This window comes from Punica granatum, chromosome 7 (genome assembly GCF_007655135.1).
Source record: "Punica granatum isolate Tunisia-2019 chromosome 7, ASM765513v2, whole genome shotgun sequence".
Taxonomy (NCBI): domain Eukaryota; kingdom Viridiplantae; phylum Streptophyta; class Magnoliopsida; order Myrtales; family Lythraceae; genus Punica; species Punica granatum.
The window spans coordinates 25,835,588-25,848,930 of NC_045133.1; the positions used below are offsets into that span (position 1 = coordinate 25,835,588).

Genomic DNA, 13,343 nt, shown 5'->3' on the forward strand with positions numbered 1-13,343 from the left:
TTGTGACAACAAAGAATTGCCTTAAATAACAAATATAAATCATGTATCTACGCCACAGTACAAATGGAATACCAGGACAAACTCAAATACAGACACTGCCAGGTATAATAATAAATTCGATTTGCTTAAGCTACGACGACTACTAATACTACGACTACATGTGCAAGCCATATATACCGTCAATTTTCTAGCTGAAAATTGCAACAGCAAAACTGTCATCACAAGCTCCTACAAGACAAGACAAGCTGAATAATACAAGCACAATTTTGGGGGAAGAGAGATGAGAGTAGAGAGTAGTCTGAGCGAGAAGCCGAAGCTGCATTCACAGCAAAACCGTCAAATCAGACCTTGACTAAATGACCATACTGCCATTAACCATTGACCATCGCCAACAAATTGGAACACACTCCTTATAGCTATAATTAATAGATAGAGCTTAAAATGGGGCAGGTAGCAGAGCATCAGACCCCATGCGAAATTGGAGAGGCATCTGGTGGGGACAGTGGCTATCATATGGCGAAAGGAACTGGCGACTGCCTTTTACTGTGGGGAACTCATCTCTGAGAGCAAAGAGGAAGACATAAGCCGATTAACCACGGGTTTTGGCCCTTTTCATACCAAGGCTGTTCTGATACGGAGAAACAGAACCAGACATAGGAGAGCCTTCCTCACGAAGTGTGCCGTTAAGCATTGCAAGTTCCCGGAGCTGCTGTTTCTTGTAAAAATCTTGGGACTCGTCCTGTGCAAATTGAAAGCCAAGTGTTCAGGAAAAAGTTATCCTGTGGAAGCAAACATGGTCATGAATCTTGAAATCCAAAGTGAAGATGAACAGGTCATGAGATTACCACTGGTGTCAGCAGGTCCAGGAGTACATCGCGTGCTTGAATCAAACGGGCATCGATGATCTCAACTGGTAATTCAGCCTCCAACAAGATATGCAGTGGCTCATTCAGATGCTCATATCCTGGTTTGCCTCGCATAATTTCTTCCTGCACTCAACAGAACAACAGAAGCAGGTCAAAAGCCAAAATCTCATGATAATATATTCATTAGAACAGTAGTTGTTCGGGAAGAGGACACTATTTGCATGGTGGAGCGTCAAAAGCAGAAAACAAGAAAACTGACTGTCCGCTCTAAGTACTCAGCTGTTTGAGATCAGTTTGGAGTTTGCTAATAAGGTGATCGAACTCCATTCCATTTGGAAACACAAACATTAATGATCACAATCTGTAATCATTTGCCGAGTCTGAGACTGCCTCCAAACCTTGGTTCATCATGTGATTCTCAAAAACCGAGCGTTTAGAGGTTTCAATACAGAAAGTACAACTTCACATGACACACAAATTGCCTCAATGTGCAACGAAACCTATAATTCCGGATAAATCACTTTCCAAGCTTCATGATTTTAAGCACCAAAAGAAGACATACTGATTATGTTTTTTAGCTTATAAATTAACGTAGGATTTAGAGTCTGGGGATGATTCTGCAGAGGTCTGATCAAGAAACTTTGCAGAGCACAGATGACAGGTCCGTAACCTTCCATACTAGCAGAACCATGGATTGGAACAGGTTCATAACCAAGCTCCAGTGACTGCAGGGTTAACACAGACCCTTTTCACCACATTTCCAGGAAGCTAACAGCTCGTGGGTTTTCAAAGTTCATACAACATAATCTAGCTTCAAAAGATGACAATAAGCAGATATTATTACCTTAGTAGGATCTTTAATGCTACCACATCCCCTAATCAAAATACGACAATCAGTACTTGCTTCCACTCGCTTAAGAGAGTTTCCCCTGGGACCAAGCAGGCGGCCAACAAAGTTGAACTGCATCATTGGAGCGATTACTATTAACGTAGTGACAAAGAAGAAGTATCACACACAAATAATTCATGTCTTCATACATTAGGATATTTGTCCACAGGAATATCTAATCTTATTTTTTTCTTCACAATAATTCCGGATGAGCTTCCCTGAGGACTAGGCCAATTCTGTGCTGATGATGGCGGTATCAAACTCGGCATCTGCACATTCGGATCCAATACAGTCAGAAGCAATGATAGCAGATCAATGCACCTTGGAGACTCCCTTAATATGTAATGTGGGTAGACGAAAAATGGGATAAACAATCAAACATTACACATTGACTGCCCGAGAGCAGCCAATTTTAAAAATAAATGAAGGATCAAGGCAAAAGCAATTATCAAGAGAAGTGGCCCAATTAACTTGACAGGACAACAAATTGATTCACATGGACTCAAAAGTGCATGAGATAAAAATGCAGAAGTTCTACATCTAAGGTTGAGAACAACTCATATAGTAGTAGTAGCTGTATCCTGTGCATTGATAGGTTCCGAGAACATTTGGGCTTCTGGCACCGACCAAAGGTTTATATGCAAAAGAGACAATAAACAAATCTGGGTACTGCAAGATATAGTTGATAGCTATGCCACGGTATTTGGTGAAGTCAAGTGTCAGCAAAAGCAGAGAAACAATTATGTAACCACTTTCTCAAAATTCTCGAGCATGGACAAATCCAGGTTAGATTAAATATCAATGTTCACGATACAGTTCCACAGGCATGTCGCAGAAATCAATCAAAACTGTAAATGCTAGGCTAATTCTCAGCGCCTGATAATGTTAGCCTCAGCAAACCTGTCATATCATCCACACATCTAGATGGCAAGCACTCAAAAAAACAGTTAAAAAGTTAGCATAAAATGATAATGTCAGCAACGCTTCTAAAAGCAGTAAAATAGATTGAGAAGGTTATGTTAATGGTTAGTATCCATACTTCTGACGGAAACCTTGGTGCCCATCCATTCAGATCAGCTCCTCCATTTGAAAATATTCCTCCAGAAGCCAAGGGGTTAGCATGGTCAAGTCCACTTTGACCTAAAACTGACGCATTCCCCAACAGTGTAGTTACACGCAAAATTTCTGCTCCAAAAATGTCAATTTCCAAGAATAACATGTACGGGTTAGCAGTGTTAGAAAGTGGTCAGCAGTTACCATAAACGGACAGACAATAGAGGTTGTTTGCTAAGTTAGTAAAGACCAACTATCTCCTCTGAAAGAAATGAATCAGTTCTGTATGGATATGTTTTCTTCTCTTAAGTAATAAAAAAACATACATATTGCACTTTTATGCACCTACGACAAAATGTTATGTTTGATGCATGTCATAATGTAAGTTTTCCATCCTTCCGACAGGCAACTAAAATAGATCTGCATACAGTAGTGCCAACAGAAACGCAAAGAGAATTTAAATTCATTTCCGCCCACCAAATCTCTCTATAGCTAAAATTAATACAGCGCAGACCACTAAAAATCTAGAAAATATCAATAAAAACGTGAAGCTTCATCAGAAGGAAATTTGAAAAAGACAACCAATATCCAGATTGTCTAAGGGAATAGATCATCCCAACATCAATAAGATTATAGAAACTCATTAAATAGGAATTCAATAGTCAATAGAACCCAACTAGTCCGAGAGCCGACCTCATCCCAGAAGGTCTTGAAACATCTATTCAGAACAAAGGAAGGAAAGAAAATTTACACCAGCTGGAGCCTAAAAGTTAACATGACTATCTTAAAAGACGGTGCATCATAACCATCTTGCTTTCTCAACTAACCAATCTTCTTCATCATCCTACAATGACCAGATAACAAATTCTAGCCCCATATCTTCTTGCTTGAAAAAAGCAACCATCAACACTATCAGTGACACTAGAGGACAAGATCAGAAATTTGGATTCTGATCAACAGAAACAAAATCTAGACAAATCCCAGAAGCCAGAAAAAATTCAAGATAGCTGATGGCAGCAACATCCTGTAACCCCTAAATTTATTCGTTAGAAACACTATCGATGCCCATCCTCAATCACTGTCACCAACAATATAAAACAAAACCAACTTTATACCCAGATCACTCAGAGCACCCAAGAGAGAGAGAAAAAAGAATCAGCCAGCATATCCTTAATGTTCACATATAGCATTTCAATCCAATTATCCAATGATAATCTGAATATTCACCAACAGTTACGCTGTAATTCGTCAAAGAGTATCAATTCACAGTAGGACTGGTGATTTGTGCTGATATGGCAGGCTTTAAATTTATTTGCCATTGGCAATGCACTCAGACAAAACTTAAATGATTTGGAAACAACAACTATTCAAAAGATCAACTGGACAAATCATTGTCCAACTGCAAGTTATTCCTTCTTTACAAGTGCCATAGGAGCATTGCTAGCTTTACCCATTACTGTGAGCAGCAGTGGTGTGATCAGCTCACAACAGAGAAAAGAGGATGGAAGAATGAAAAAGTAGAAAAAAGTTTAAGAATCTATCATGTCACATTTGTACTTTTTATGTTTTCTTCTTCTTCGTCTTCTTCTTCATCTTCTTCCCGTTAATACTTCTGCTATTTGTCTCATACACATGTTCATAGAATTAACGCAATACAATTACATTTCATTTGTGCTTTAACATACGATAATGATGCAGATGACCACAGTCATGAGGTCTCTCTAAATTCTTACATAGGAACATAATGGGAATAAAGGTTCAATGAAGGAGAAAAACTTTAGCTTTTCAATGAAAATACAACGGACAATATCTTGAAGCCATGGCAGCTACTTTCAGCAAAGTTCAAAAAATTTCTATACCGAAGCTCACCTTGGTTTAAGAAACGAGCGCAGTGTGGCAGCACAGGCCTAAACAAGCTGAACTTTTGATGCTCCGCAAGCAATTCATTTAGATACCTGACCACCAGTAGGGAAAAAGAAAGTCAATAAAACAATATCGGATGTTTAAGTTATGCTTAGGATTCAGAGAAAAGCCGACGGCGTGATTCATCAACATCATGGACAGTACTTAAGATTACATTTTCCCTTAAACAATGCAGCAATTGCTGCCACCGGTTGAATTTTACAGACCTTCAATATTCTTTTCAGATATGGACTCCAATAAAACCGAGTACAAAGCCACCGATGCATTGAAACTGGAGAATTGTATAAACCTTGTCAACATTTAACTACGTGTAGAGCTTAATAGTTGCTTGAAAGTGTTACTTAATAAAGGGGGAATACGGTATTTGACAGTCGAAGAGGAAATTCATGTGCAACATAAGACCAAGTCCCGATGGGAGGTGATCGAACGGAGTGAGTCCCGATGCGAGGTGATCGAACAGAGGGAATCATTATTCGAGAGAAGTTTATCATCAAAAACCTGATCAGTAAACGTGGGATCAGAGAAGCTCACAAAAGACTGATCTAGTGATGCAGGAGGTCATGCTTATCAAACAGGAGTTACAGAGCTCGGGAGCTAAGGCCATCGGAAACAGTCAACAGTCAACAGTCAACACATCACTAGACGACTCACAACCACCGACGATCTCGGGTAACACAACCCGATCCCCAGCACAGACACATCATCGCCGATCTCGATGCGGACAGATGCAGAACCAGGAGTACGGACAGAGGCAGAGAGTGAGAAAGAGAGAGGAGCGGAGCTTACTTCTCCTGCTCGGCGAGAGCTGATGACGAGGAGCGGAGGCCGGAGACGTGAGGCGAGGTGGATGGAGACAGGGAGTAGGCCATGAACCTGCTGCCTGAGGAAGGCTTGATGTCGCCGCCGATCGGGGCGTCGAACTCCACGGCAAACTGCATCGGCGACGATCGGCGGTTGCTGCTATGGACGGATGAGGTCTCCGCGCCGCGCGGCGAGAGCGTCTACTGAGAGAGAGAGAGAGAGAGACGCCTCTTCGCAGTTCCAGCTAGCCTCGGTGGTTGAAACGAATGAATGAGCAGATGAGAGCGTGGCCGGTTCGACATTATATAGTCCAGGTAAATCAATAGCTTCTATTGTCTGCTCCGGGCCCATGGAGTCACAGCGCAATCCCGCTTCCCACCAAGAAATTATGTCCAAATAGGTTACGTCCGAAACCTATGCACCCGGTGCATGCAAAAATCGCAACGATTCGGCACGGTATATATTAACCAGGTAGCTTGCTGACCTTTACGTATAGTCTCAGTAAAACTCTGCATGGGATTAGGTGAAAGAAAAAGCTAAAGTTGAGTGGGTAGGTGCATAATTATCGGGAATTTACAATTGACTGCCCCAACTTTTTGTCCTTATGCAGATCATGCCCTGGCGATTGAACATCGATGCGGTGTCCCCACCAATAAGGTTTTTTACGAATCGCACCTAATATTTTGTTTTTTCAACCAACAACATCCCCCAACTGTCAAGGTGTTATGCCAGGAATAATGTATGTATCTATTAACCTATAAGTCTGATAAATCAGACCTAACCCCATTTCGGCTACCATTTCGGAACAAAAATTACGCATGCCATGTTCTTTTCTCCTTTTTTTTTTTTTGGAACTACATGCCAGGTATTTGATGGTCAAGCGGGAGATAACGAGACGTAGACAGCCACATGCGGGACTATTACCCGATTAGTCAGATCGTGGTAACTTATACCATGTAATTGCTTTTGCGAAGAAGGATTTTTTGTTGTAGTATTATTTATATGTGATATGAAGAACATAATAGAAGATATAAGAATAAAACTCGAAGTGTGATGCAATTGATAAACTGCACTTTATATGTTCAGACTTTATCTGTAACTCAATGATTTATAACTTTTTAAAAGTATATTGTTATCGGAGTCAAACCGATGCCTGAGTCGGAAATCAATTTTAACTAATACTCCGAAAATACATAGTAATTTCCTTAAAAAGTAGTTAATTAAAAAAGAAAAAGCAGAGGGGGAACTGGAAGATGACATGAAGTGAAAAGCCATCCTACATTTGAAATGGGCTCATCCGACCCTATCCCTTGGGCTCAATTTGAAGCCCAGTAACTCTGGCCCAGCCCAACCGCAAGAAGCGTCGGTCGTCTTCTTCCCCTGGAGCTCCGCGAATCCTCCGCGACGAGGCAGAAATGGAGGAAACTCCGACGATTCCCTTCAAGAATCTTCACAGCAGAGAGTGTCAAGGTCACAAGAAGAAGGTATCTCCTCCTCCTCCTCCTCGTAAGCTCGATTGCATTGGACGGAGACTGAATTAGCTTTGGAGCTTAATGAATTGACGGTTCTCTTCTTGCGAGCTGAAGGTGCATTCCGTGGCTTGGAACTGTACTGGGACGAAGCTCGCTTCGGGCTCCGTGGATCAGACTGCTCGCGTCTGGCACATCGAGCCTCACGGTCATGTAAGCTCGCTCTCAGTTCTCCGGTGGTTTTACTGTGAATCAGAGAAATTTCTACGCCGTTTGCTGGCTGCAGTAAGAAGTAGTTGAGCTAGCTTACTCGCTTGTTGATAGATTGTGCAAAGACTGCAATCGATTGCACATAAGTTTTAAGAAGCTTAAGGTATGTATGTATGATCAAATGGTACGGAATTGGAGTGGTTGAGCTTTGAGCTCACTTGTTAATGATGTGTGACTCTTTTGCTTACTCGCCTTTGCTGAACTGTTGATATGGCCGAGAAGAAATGTGGAATATTTGTCGAGTGTTGTTAGTCGTGGCTTCTGCTGTTAATTTTGTTACTCAAATATCATGCTTCTTATTACCAAAAAACAGCTATGGTTGTGAATGGTTCTGTAATACTGTGGCCTCGGGATCGCAGGGCAAGGTCAAAGATCTTGAGCTGAAGGGGCACACGGATAGCGTGGATCAACTGTGCTGGGATCCCAAGCACGCGGATCTAATTGCAACCGCATCGGGTGACAAGACTGTGCGGCTTTGGGATGCTCGCAGTAAGTGAAGTTCGTTAGGGAGTCTTTAGTTCGCAGTTCCCTTCTCGCTTCCTCCAATTTGGGCACTTGAGTGCAATTGATTTCTTGATGATATGCATCATCATTCTTTCCAATCATTCATTGACTGATAAAAGTTCTAATGTGCAAGGCTGTTAGAACGCCCATAAGGAGTGGATTCCAAGATCAGAATCATCACACCTTTCGCGATTTTTCTTCTTTTGAATAATTTAAGTTTATGAAACTGTATTTCTGAAATGTGGGATTCTGCACTACAGAAAAGTTTCTGTGTGGTTCTCTATGATTTTGTCTCCACAAGAGAAGTAACTATTTTGGCAACAATTTCCGACTGGATGTTTGAACTATGCTCTTCTGTTTTATGCAGGTGGAAAATGCTCGCAGCAGGCAGAGCTCAGTGGAGAGAACATCAACATTACCTATAAGCCTGACGGAACACATGTGGCAGTTGGTAACAGGGTATGTTCCACAGTTCATTATTTGGTGAAAGCGGTGTCCCAATGTCCATGAGCATGGAAAATATAATGATTATCGTGTGTGTTTGAAGTAATAGCTTCTGGGAAATCATTCAATCCTATTATATGTTTAGTGAGCTTACTACAGGAAGCCAAGAAAGCGTGCCTCTCTAATCTTGCTTTTCCTCTATCCTTTCTGTAGGATGATGAATTAACAATCCTGGATGTTCGAAAGTTTAAGCCAATTCACAAGCGAAAGTTCAATTATGAGGTATTTATGTTCCAGAAAAGTAGCCAGCGCTTCTAATTAATGATCTATGGGGCCTATGATTACATTTTTATTGAAAACTTGTGATCTGAACTAGGATAATAAGTTAATAACTGCAAGTCTGCAAAGTTATTACAAACTTCAGCAGTAGCTATGAAATTTACTCTCTGTGCTGCTCTATTCTAGGTAAATGAGATTGCGTGGAACATGACTGGAGAGATTTTCTTTTTGACAACAGGAAATGGTAAGAGTAACTGGCTAACTTTATATCTCTGCAATCTCCACCCGAGCATAACTCCTCATTTTTGTGCTCGTTTGGATTTGTCCTTGGAGGAAAGCCTTAACCCTTCTCATCGATTCATTCATATACTACTCAGGTACGGTGGAAGTGCTAGCATATCCATCTCTTCAGCCCATCGACACTCTGATGGCTCACACTGCTGGTTGCTACTGCATTGCAATTGACCCACTAGGAAGGTGGATCTAGCATTTAAATCATCACAGAAGTACTTTTAGGAAGAATATGGACAGCTTCTGCAGCTTAGTAGCTTGTGCTTACTTATTTCCTTTCCTTGACCATAACTTCTCGATGCCATTCAAACGCTTAAGAATCCTATAATTGCTGCTTGTAATGTTTATAACTTTTAAAATGCTTCTTGCATAAAATTCTTCATATTAGTCGACATGTAACATAACTCTGCCCATTTACTTCCAGGTATTTTGCTGTTGGAAGTGCAGACTCCTTGGTCAGCCTCTGGGATATTTCTGAGATGCTCTGTGTGCGAACATTTATGAAGCTCGAGTAATTCTCCCCAGTATTTGTTATCACTTGTTTTTTTTTTCCCATGTCTAAACTCGGTGAAGAAGTTTTAGATTTTCCTCCAGCTAAAAGGACTGTTCCTGTTGCAGATGGCCAGTGAGGACAATAAGCTTCAACCATACTGGAGACTATATCGCTTCTGCCAGTGAAGACTTGTTCATTGATATTGTATGCCATGCTCTTATACCCAATTTGTATCACTTGCTGTTCACATGTAATGCTTATCTGTAGACGTATTGATGGTTCATTAAGTTTTATCGTGGGGTGGGTGGAGGGAATTAGAAGCACGGGAAGGTTTAGACTTGTTCATTGATATTGTATGTCATGCTCTTATACCCATTTTGTATCACTTGCTGTTCACATGTAATGCTTATCTGTAGACGTATTGATGGTTCATTAAGTTTTATCGTGGGGTGGGTGGAGGGAATTAGAAGCATGGGAAGGTTTAGACTTTTTTGCAGTTTGCATTTGGTGCAGTTTTAGTGAGATTTTTTTGTTGTCAATGACAACAGGACTTCTGCATCAACTGCACCAGAATGCTAACACCGAAGGATCTCTTTTCAGCAGAAAAACTAATGGGGCCCTTTTTTTTTTTTAATGAAACAGTCAAATGTTCAAACGGGACGAACAGTACATCAAATACCATGCCGGGCTGCTATGAATAGTGTGGAATGGAATCCTAAGTGCAATTTGCTTGCATACGCTGGGGACGACAAGAACAAATATCAGGCCGATGAAGGTAAAAGAATAACTCTTACCCCACTGAAATTTCCTTCCGAGTTTGGTAATATCTGTTTGCAACCAGTGATCTCTTTTCATCTGTCTCTGCAGGGGTCTTTCGGATATTTGGCTTTGAGAGTGCTTAATGCCTTTGGGCTCGGTGTACTTTTAAGTTATCTAGGGAATGTTATATTTCTTGTATGATTTGAGGAGTTATCTTAATCGATTTAAATGAGTTCCCAGCTATATTATCGAGTATTGAGGCACATGCAGAAACTTTCTTCCTTTTTACTGATTTGATTGATATCAGAACTTCCAGATCTAGAAACAAGAGCTTGAGCATTGGCTCTGCTGACATTGTTAAGTTATCCATACCTCCTAAGCTCACTTGCACAACTTTCGGATCCATCGCTCTGTAATTGCAGAGGATTCGGTTATGATCTTAGGAGTAAGAATTGTACACAAATTGTAATAAATATCAGCATGCCTAGCCCCCACACATGGTTGCAAAATTGGTAAAGCATATCGGGACTTGAGGTTCCCGTGCAATGCAGAGCCTTGCATGAAAATCTGACTTGGGATTGAAGGGAGCCACTGATCTGAAGAGATCGATCCTGTGTTTGAGGCCCCTTTATCGAGACCCTAAAACCCGCAGAGGATGAGCTTGGAGGCGGGTGAGACTAAACCCGTGAAGCAGAGGAGGCATATTGTCACCAGGTTCTGTGAACACCAAGTGAGTGGCTTCCACTTGATCTCGACGCTCGAACTCTTCATCTTCTTGCTGATGGCTGGTTCCTTTGACAGGTCGAAGCTCGACCCTTTCATCCTCAGTTCCTGGACGCACCGGGTGAGGGCCCGATTGTCGCCTTTCTCCCTCTGCAGCTGCCTCCGGACCTTCCAGTAACTCCAGACCTTCACCTGGACTAGAGCCACAAGAACCAGAGAAGTGCAAACCGACAGGACAGTTGGGATCCACCAGTCTCTGCAGTTACGGTCGCGGCCCTCATCGACCGAGGACGTGTACAAGAGCATGAGGAAGAGGAAGTGGAAGACGGAGAAGGAGCAACAGAGCTCAAAGATCTCGCGCTTGATGGTGTCCATCCGGTTCTCCCTGAGCGCTGCTCTTCTCGCAAACAGGTTTTCTTCTCTTTGCCACAGCTTGAGGAGGAGCAAGTGCCCCGGGCTCTCGGAGATCTCCATCAGAGGGTGGTGCTGGATTGCTGTGATTGGGTTTATCGCCAGTGAGAGCTTCTTCTCGTTCTCAGCATCTATCGGGATTTCGACGAAATGCTCATCTTTGCACGAATCCGCTGGATCGGCCATAGAAGAGAAGAGCAAAACCTGATTGAACAAGACTTCGAAGGTTGGGATCAGGTAAAGAACCAAATGAGGGAAATGAAATGCGATCAGGGGATGAATTATTGTCGATTTTTGGGGTTCAAGTGGATCAGAAATGGAAGGAGATTTGGGATATTTATACGCTTATTTGTAGCTTGCTGGGGGAAATGAAGGCGCCATGGGATTCGCAACGGTTGCGTTTCGATCTCAACGGTCGAATTTTCGGCACTCGCTATCTGGCAACGGTTAGTTTTCTATGGGCTTCGAGATTGTTGGGCCTGAGCTCATGAATAAGCCCAGAGACAGCGAGCCCTTTTAGTTTGGGCCCAACAATGATAATATTGTTAAGACTTGAGGGGTTATTCCAATATATTCTGAATTAAGATATGATCTTGCCAAAGCATGATCGGAGATTTTTAGTAGATTTATGAGGGAAGGCCAGAGTGTAAGAGAATATTAACAGAAATAAATTAATATTAAAATATTAATTGAATGAAAATGGACTGTTTATAGTATATTTTTGTAATTCGAACTCCTCGTAATAAGAAATTACAAATGTTTTTGCTCTAAAAAATGTATAAGAATATGTTGGCATATATAATTTTTTTGGCCAAATCGACAAATAGAAATTGATAGTAAATTCTCATGATATACACATCAATGGAAGTGCACCAATAGTAAAAGTCGAATAAAACTAAAACGTATTTACATATCATGTATATATAAATAATGCAAGTAAACCTCACCTTAAGAATCTATAATTGGTAAGCATTAAAAATATAGAGTGAAAAATTAAATATATAGTATTAGAAGCAGAGAAACAATAGAAAAGCAAAACCACTTACTTAAAGAAAGAGGAAGTACGTGTATGATACCACACTCTTAAGATTTATGTAATATATTTTGTTCTTATTCTCTTGAATACTATTTATTGAATTTGATTCAGTAAGCATTATCTTATATAAGAGTCTCTAATTGCAAAACAAAAAAAAAAGATTTTAGGACTACATTTAGCATGCATATATAATAATTCAATTACACATTACTTCTACTTTGTTAATAAATAAATAAAAAGAACTGATTGAAAAGTTTTTTATTTAGTTACCATAGAAAATTAAATTTAACGAGTAAATAAAGAAAAAATAAGAGACACATTTAGTAGTCAAAAGTACAAAGTTTTGCAAATTCCTAACTTTACTTTAAATAAAATTAATAATTTAATCATATTTAGTAGTGTGAGAGTCAAGTTAATTAGTTTATTCATAAAAATATAGATATGTAGATGAACTTATTTGGCTTTTCATAAAAATTTGGTGATGTGAATTGATTGTATATGTATTTACGATAATGCTCCTATTTATTGTTTTGCATTCAACTTTATATGAAGAGATAAAATCATTGGGTTCAGGCATTTCATGGATGAAAAGTAGGTTTTAAATAGCAAAAATGATAATTTAAAGGACAAAAAAATATTGATATGACAGTGTTATTTCTCGAGCAAGGATGCTATTGAAAAAAGAACCAAATGTGAAATAAAGGAGAAATCGATCATGAATCTATCCAAAACCAAAGTGAATATGTCAATAGTTTCGTGCCTGCATATGTCGCAGCCTCAGATGGGTTTGAATGAATAAGTTTTAGCCATTTCCCTTAATCGAGAAGGAAACATGAAAATCCAAAACAAGAAAAAGAGTACATTCAAAATTTATAATAATAAATGTAAAAAAAATGAATGAAGCATTATTTGACGGAGGGGAAATGTGAACAAACGAGAAGATAAGATAAGCCTTCCATTTCAACTATATTTTGCTTGGCCAAAAATAGAAGTTACCCTTTTTCCTCTTCAAAATATTAATCAAACTAGCTCAACTAACCAAATCAAAATCTCCTCTTACTGACTCGTGATAAAAACTTCATATGCAAAACGAATTGAAGTGAATTTTCTTATGTTTTATGAGATTTAATAC

At 40.1% G+C, this 13,343-nt stretch overlaps 3 protein-coding genes across 3 annotated transcripts; 1 reads left to right on the top strand and 2 right to left on the bottom strand.

Moving 5' to 3' along the window:
- Nucleotides 1-3: 3 nt before the first annotated feature.
- LOC116215738 (KH domain-containing protein At5g56140) lies at nucleotides 4-5,815 on the bottom strand. Its single transcript, XM_031551577.1, has 7 exons — nucleotides 5,518-5,815; nucleotides 4,678-4,763; nucleotides 2,795-2,940; nucleotides 1,905-2,024; nucleotides 1,711-1,827; nucleotides 846-989; nucleotides 4-739 (listed from the first exon to the last, which is right to left on the bottom strand). Exons 1-7 carry the CDS (start codon nucleotides 5,667-5,669, stop codon nucleotides 590-592), a joined length of 915 nt encoding a protein of 304 aa, XP_031407437.1. The 5' UTR covers nucleotides 5,670-5,815; the 3' UTR covers nucleotides 4-589.
- A 1,045-nt stretch (nucleotides 5,816-6,860) lies between these two features.
- On the top strand, nucleotides 6,861-10,434 carry LOC116215740 (THO complex subunit 3). The gene is made up of 11 exons (XM_031551579.1): nucleotides 6,861-7,016; nucleotides 7,119-7,214; nucleotides 7,631-7,760; nucleotides 8,143-8,234; nucleotides 8,433-8,501; nucleotides 8,685-8,742; nucleotides 8,876-8,975; nucleotides 9,214-9,300; nucleotides 9,408-9,486; nucleotides 9,925-10,057; nucleotides 10,150-10,434. The coding sequence occupies exons 1-11, from the start codon at nucleotides 6,948-6,950 to the stop codon at nucleotides 10,182-10,184; spliced, it is 948 nt and encodes a 315-aa protein (XP_031407439.1). The 5' UTR covers nucleotides 6,861-6,947; the 3' UTR covers nucleotides 10,185-10,434.
- On the bottom strand, nucleotides 10,309-11,495 carry LOC116215741. Its single transcript, XM_031551580.1, has one exon. It carries the CDS (start codon nucleotides 11,359-11,361, stop codon nucleotides 10,681-10,683), a length of 681 nt encoding a protein of 226 aa, XP_031407440.1. The 5' UTR covers nucleotides 11,362-11,495; the 3' UTR covers nucleotides 10,309-10,680.
- Between the last annotated feature and the right edge of the window lie 1,848 nt (nucleotides 11,496-13,343).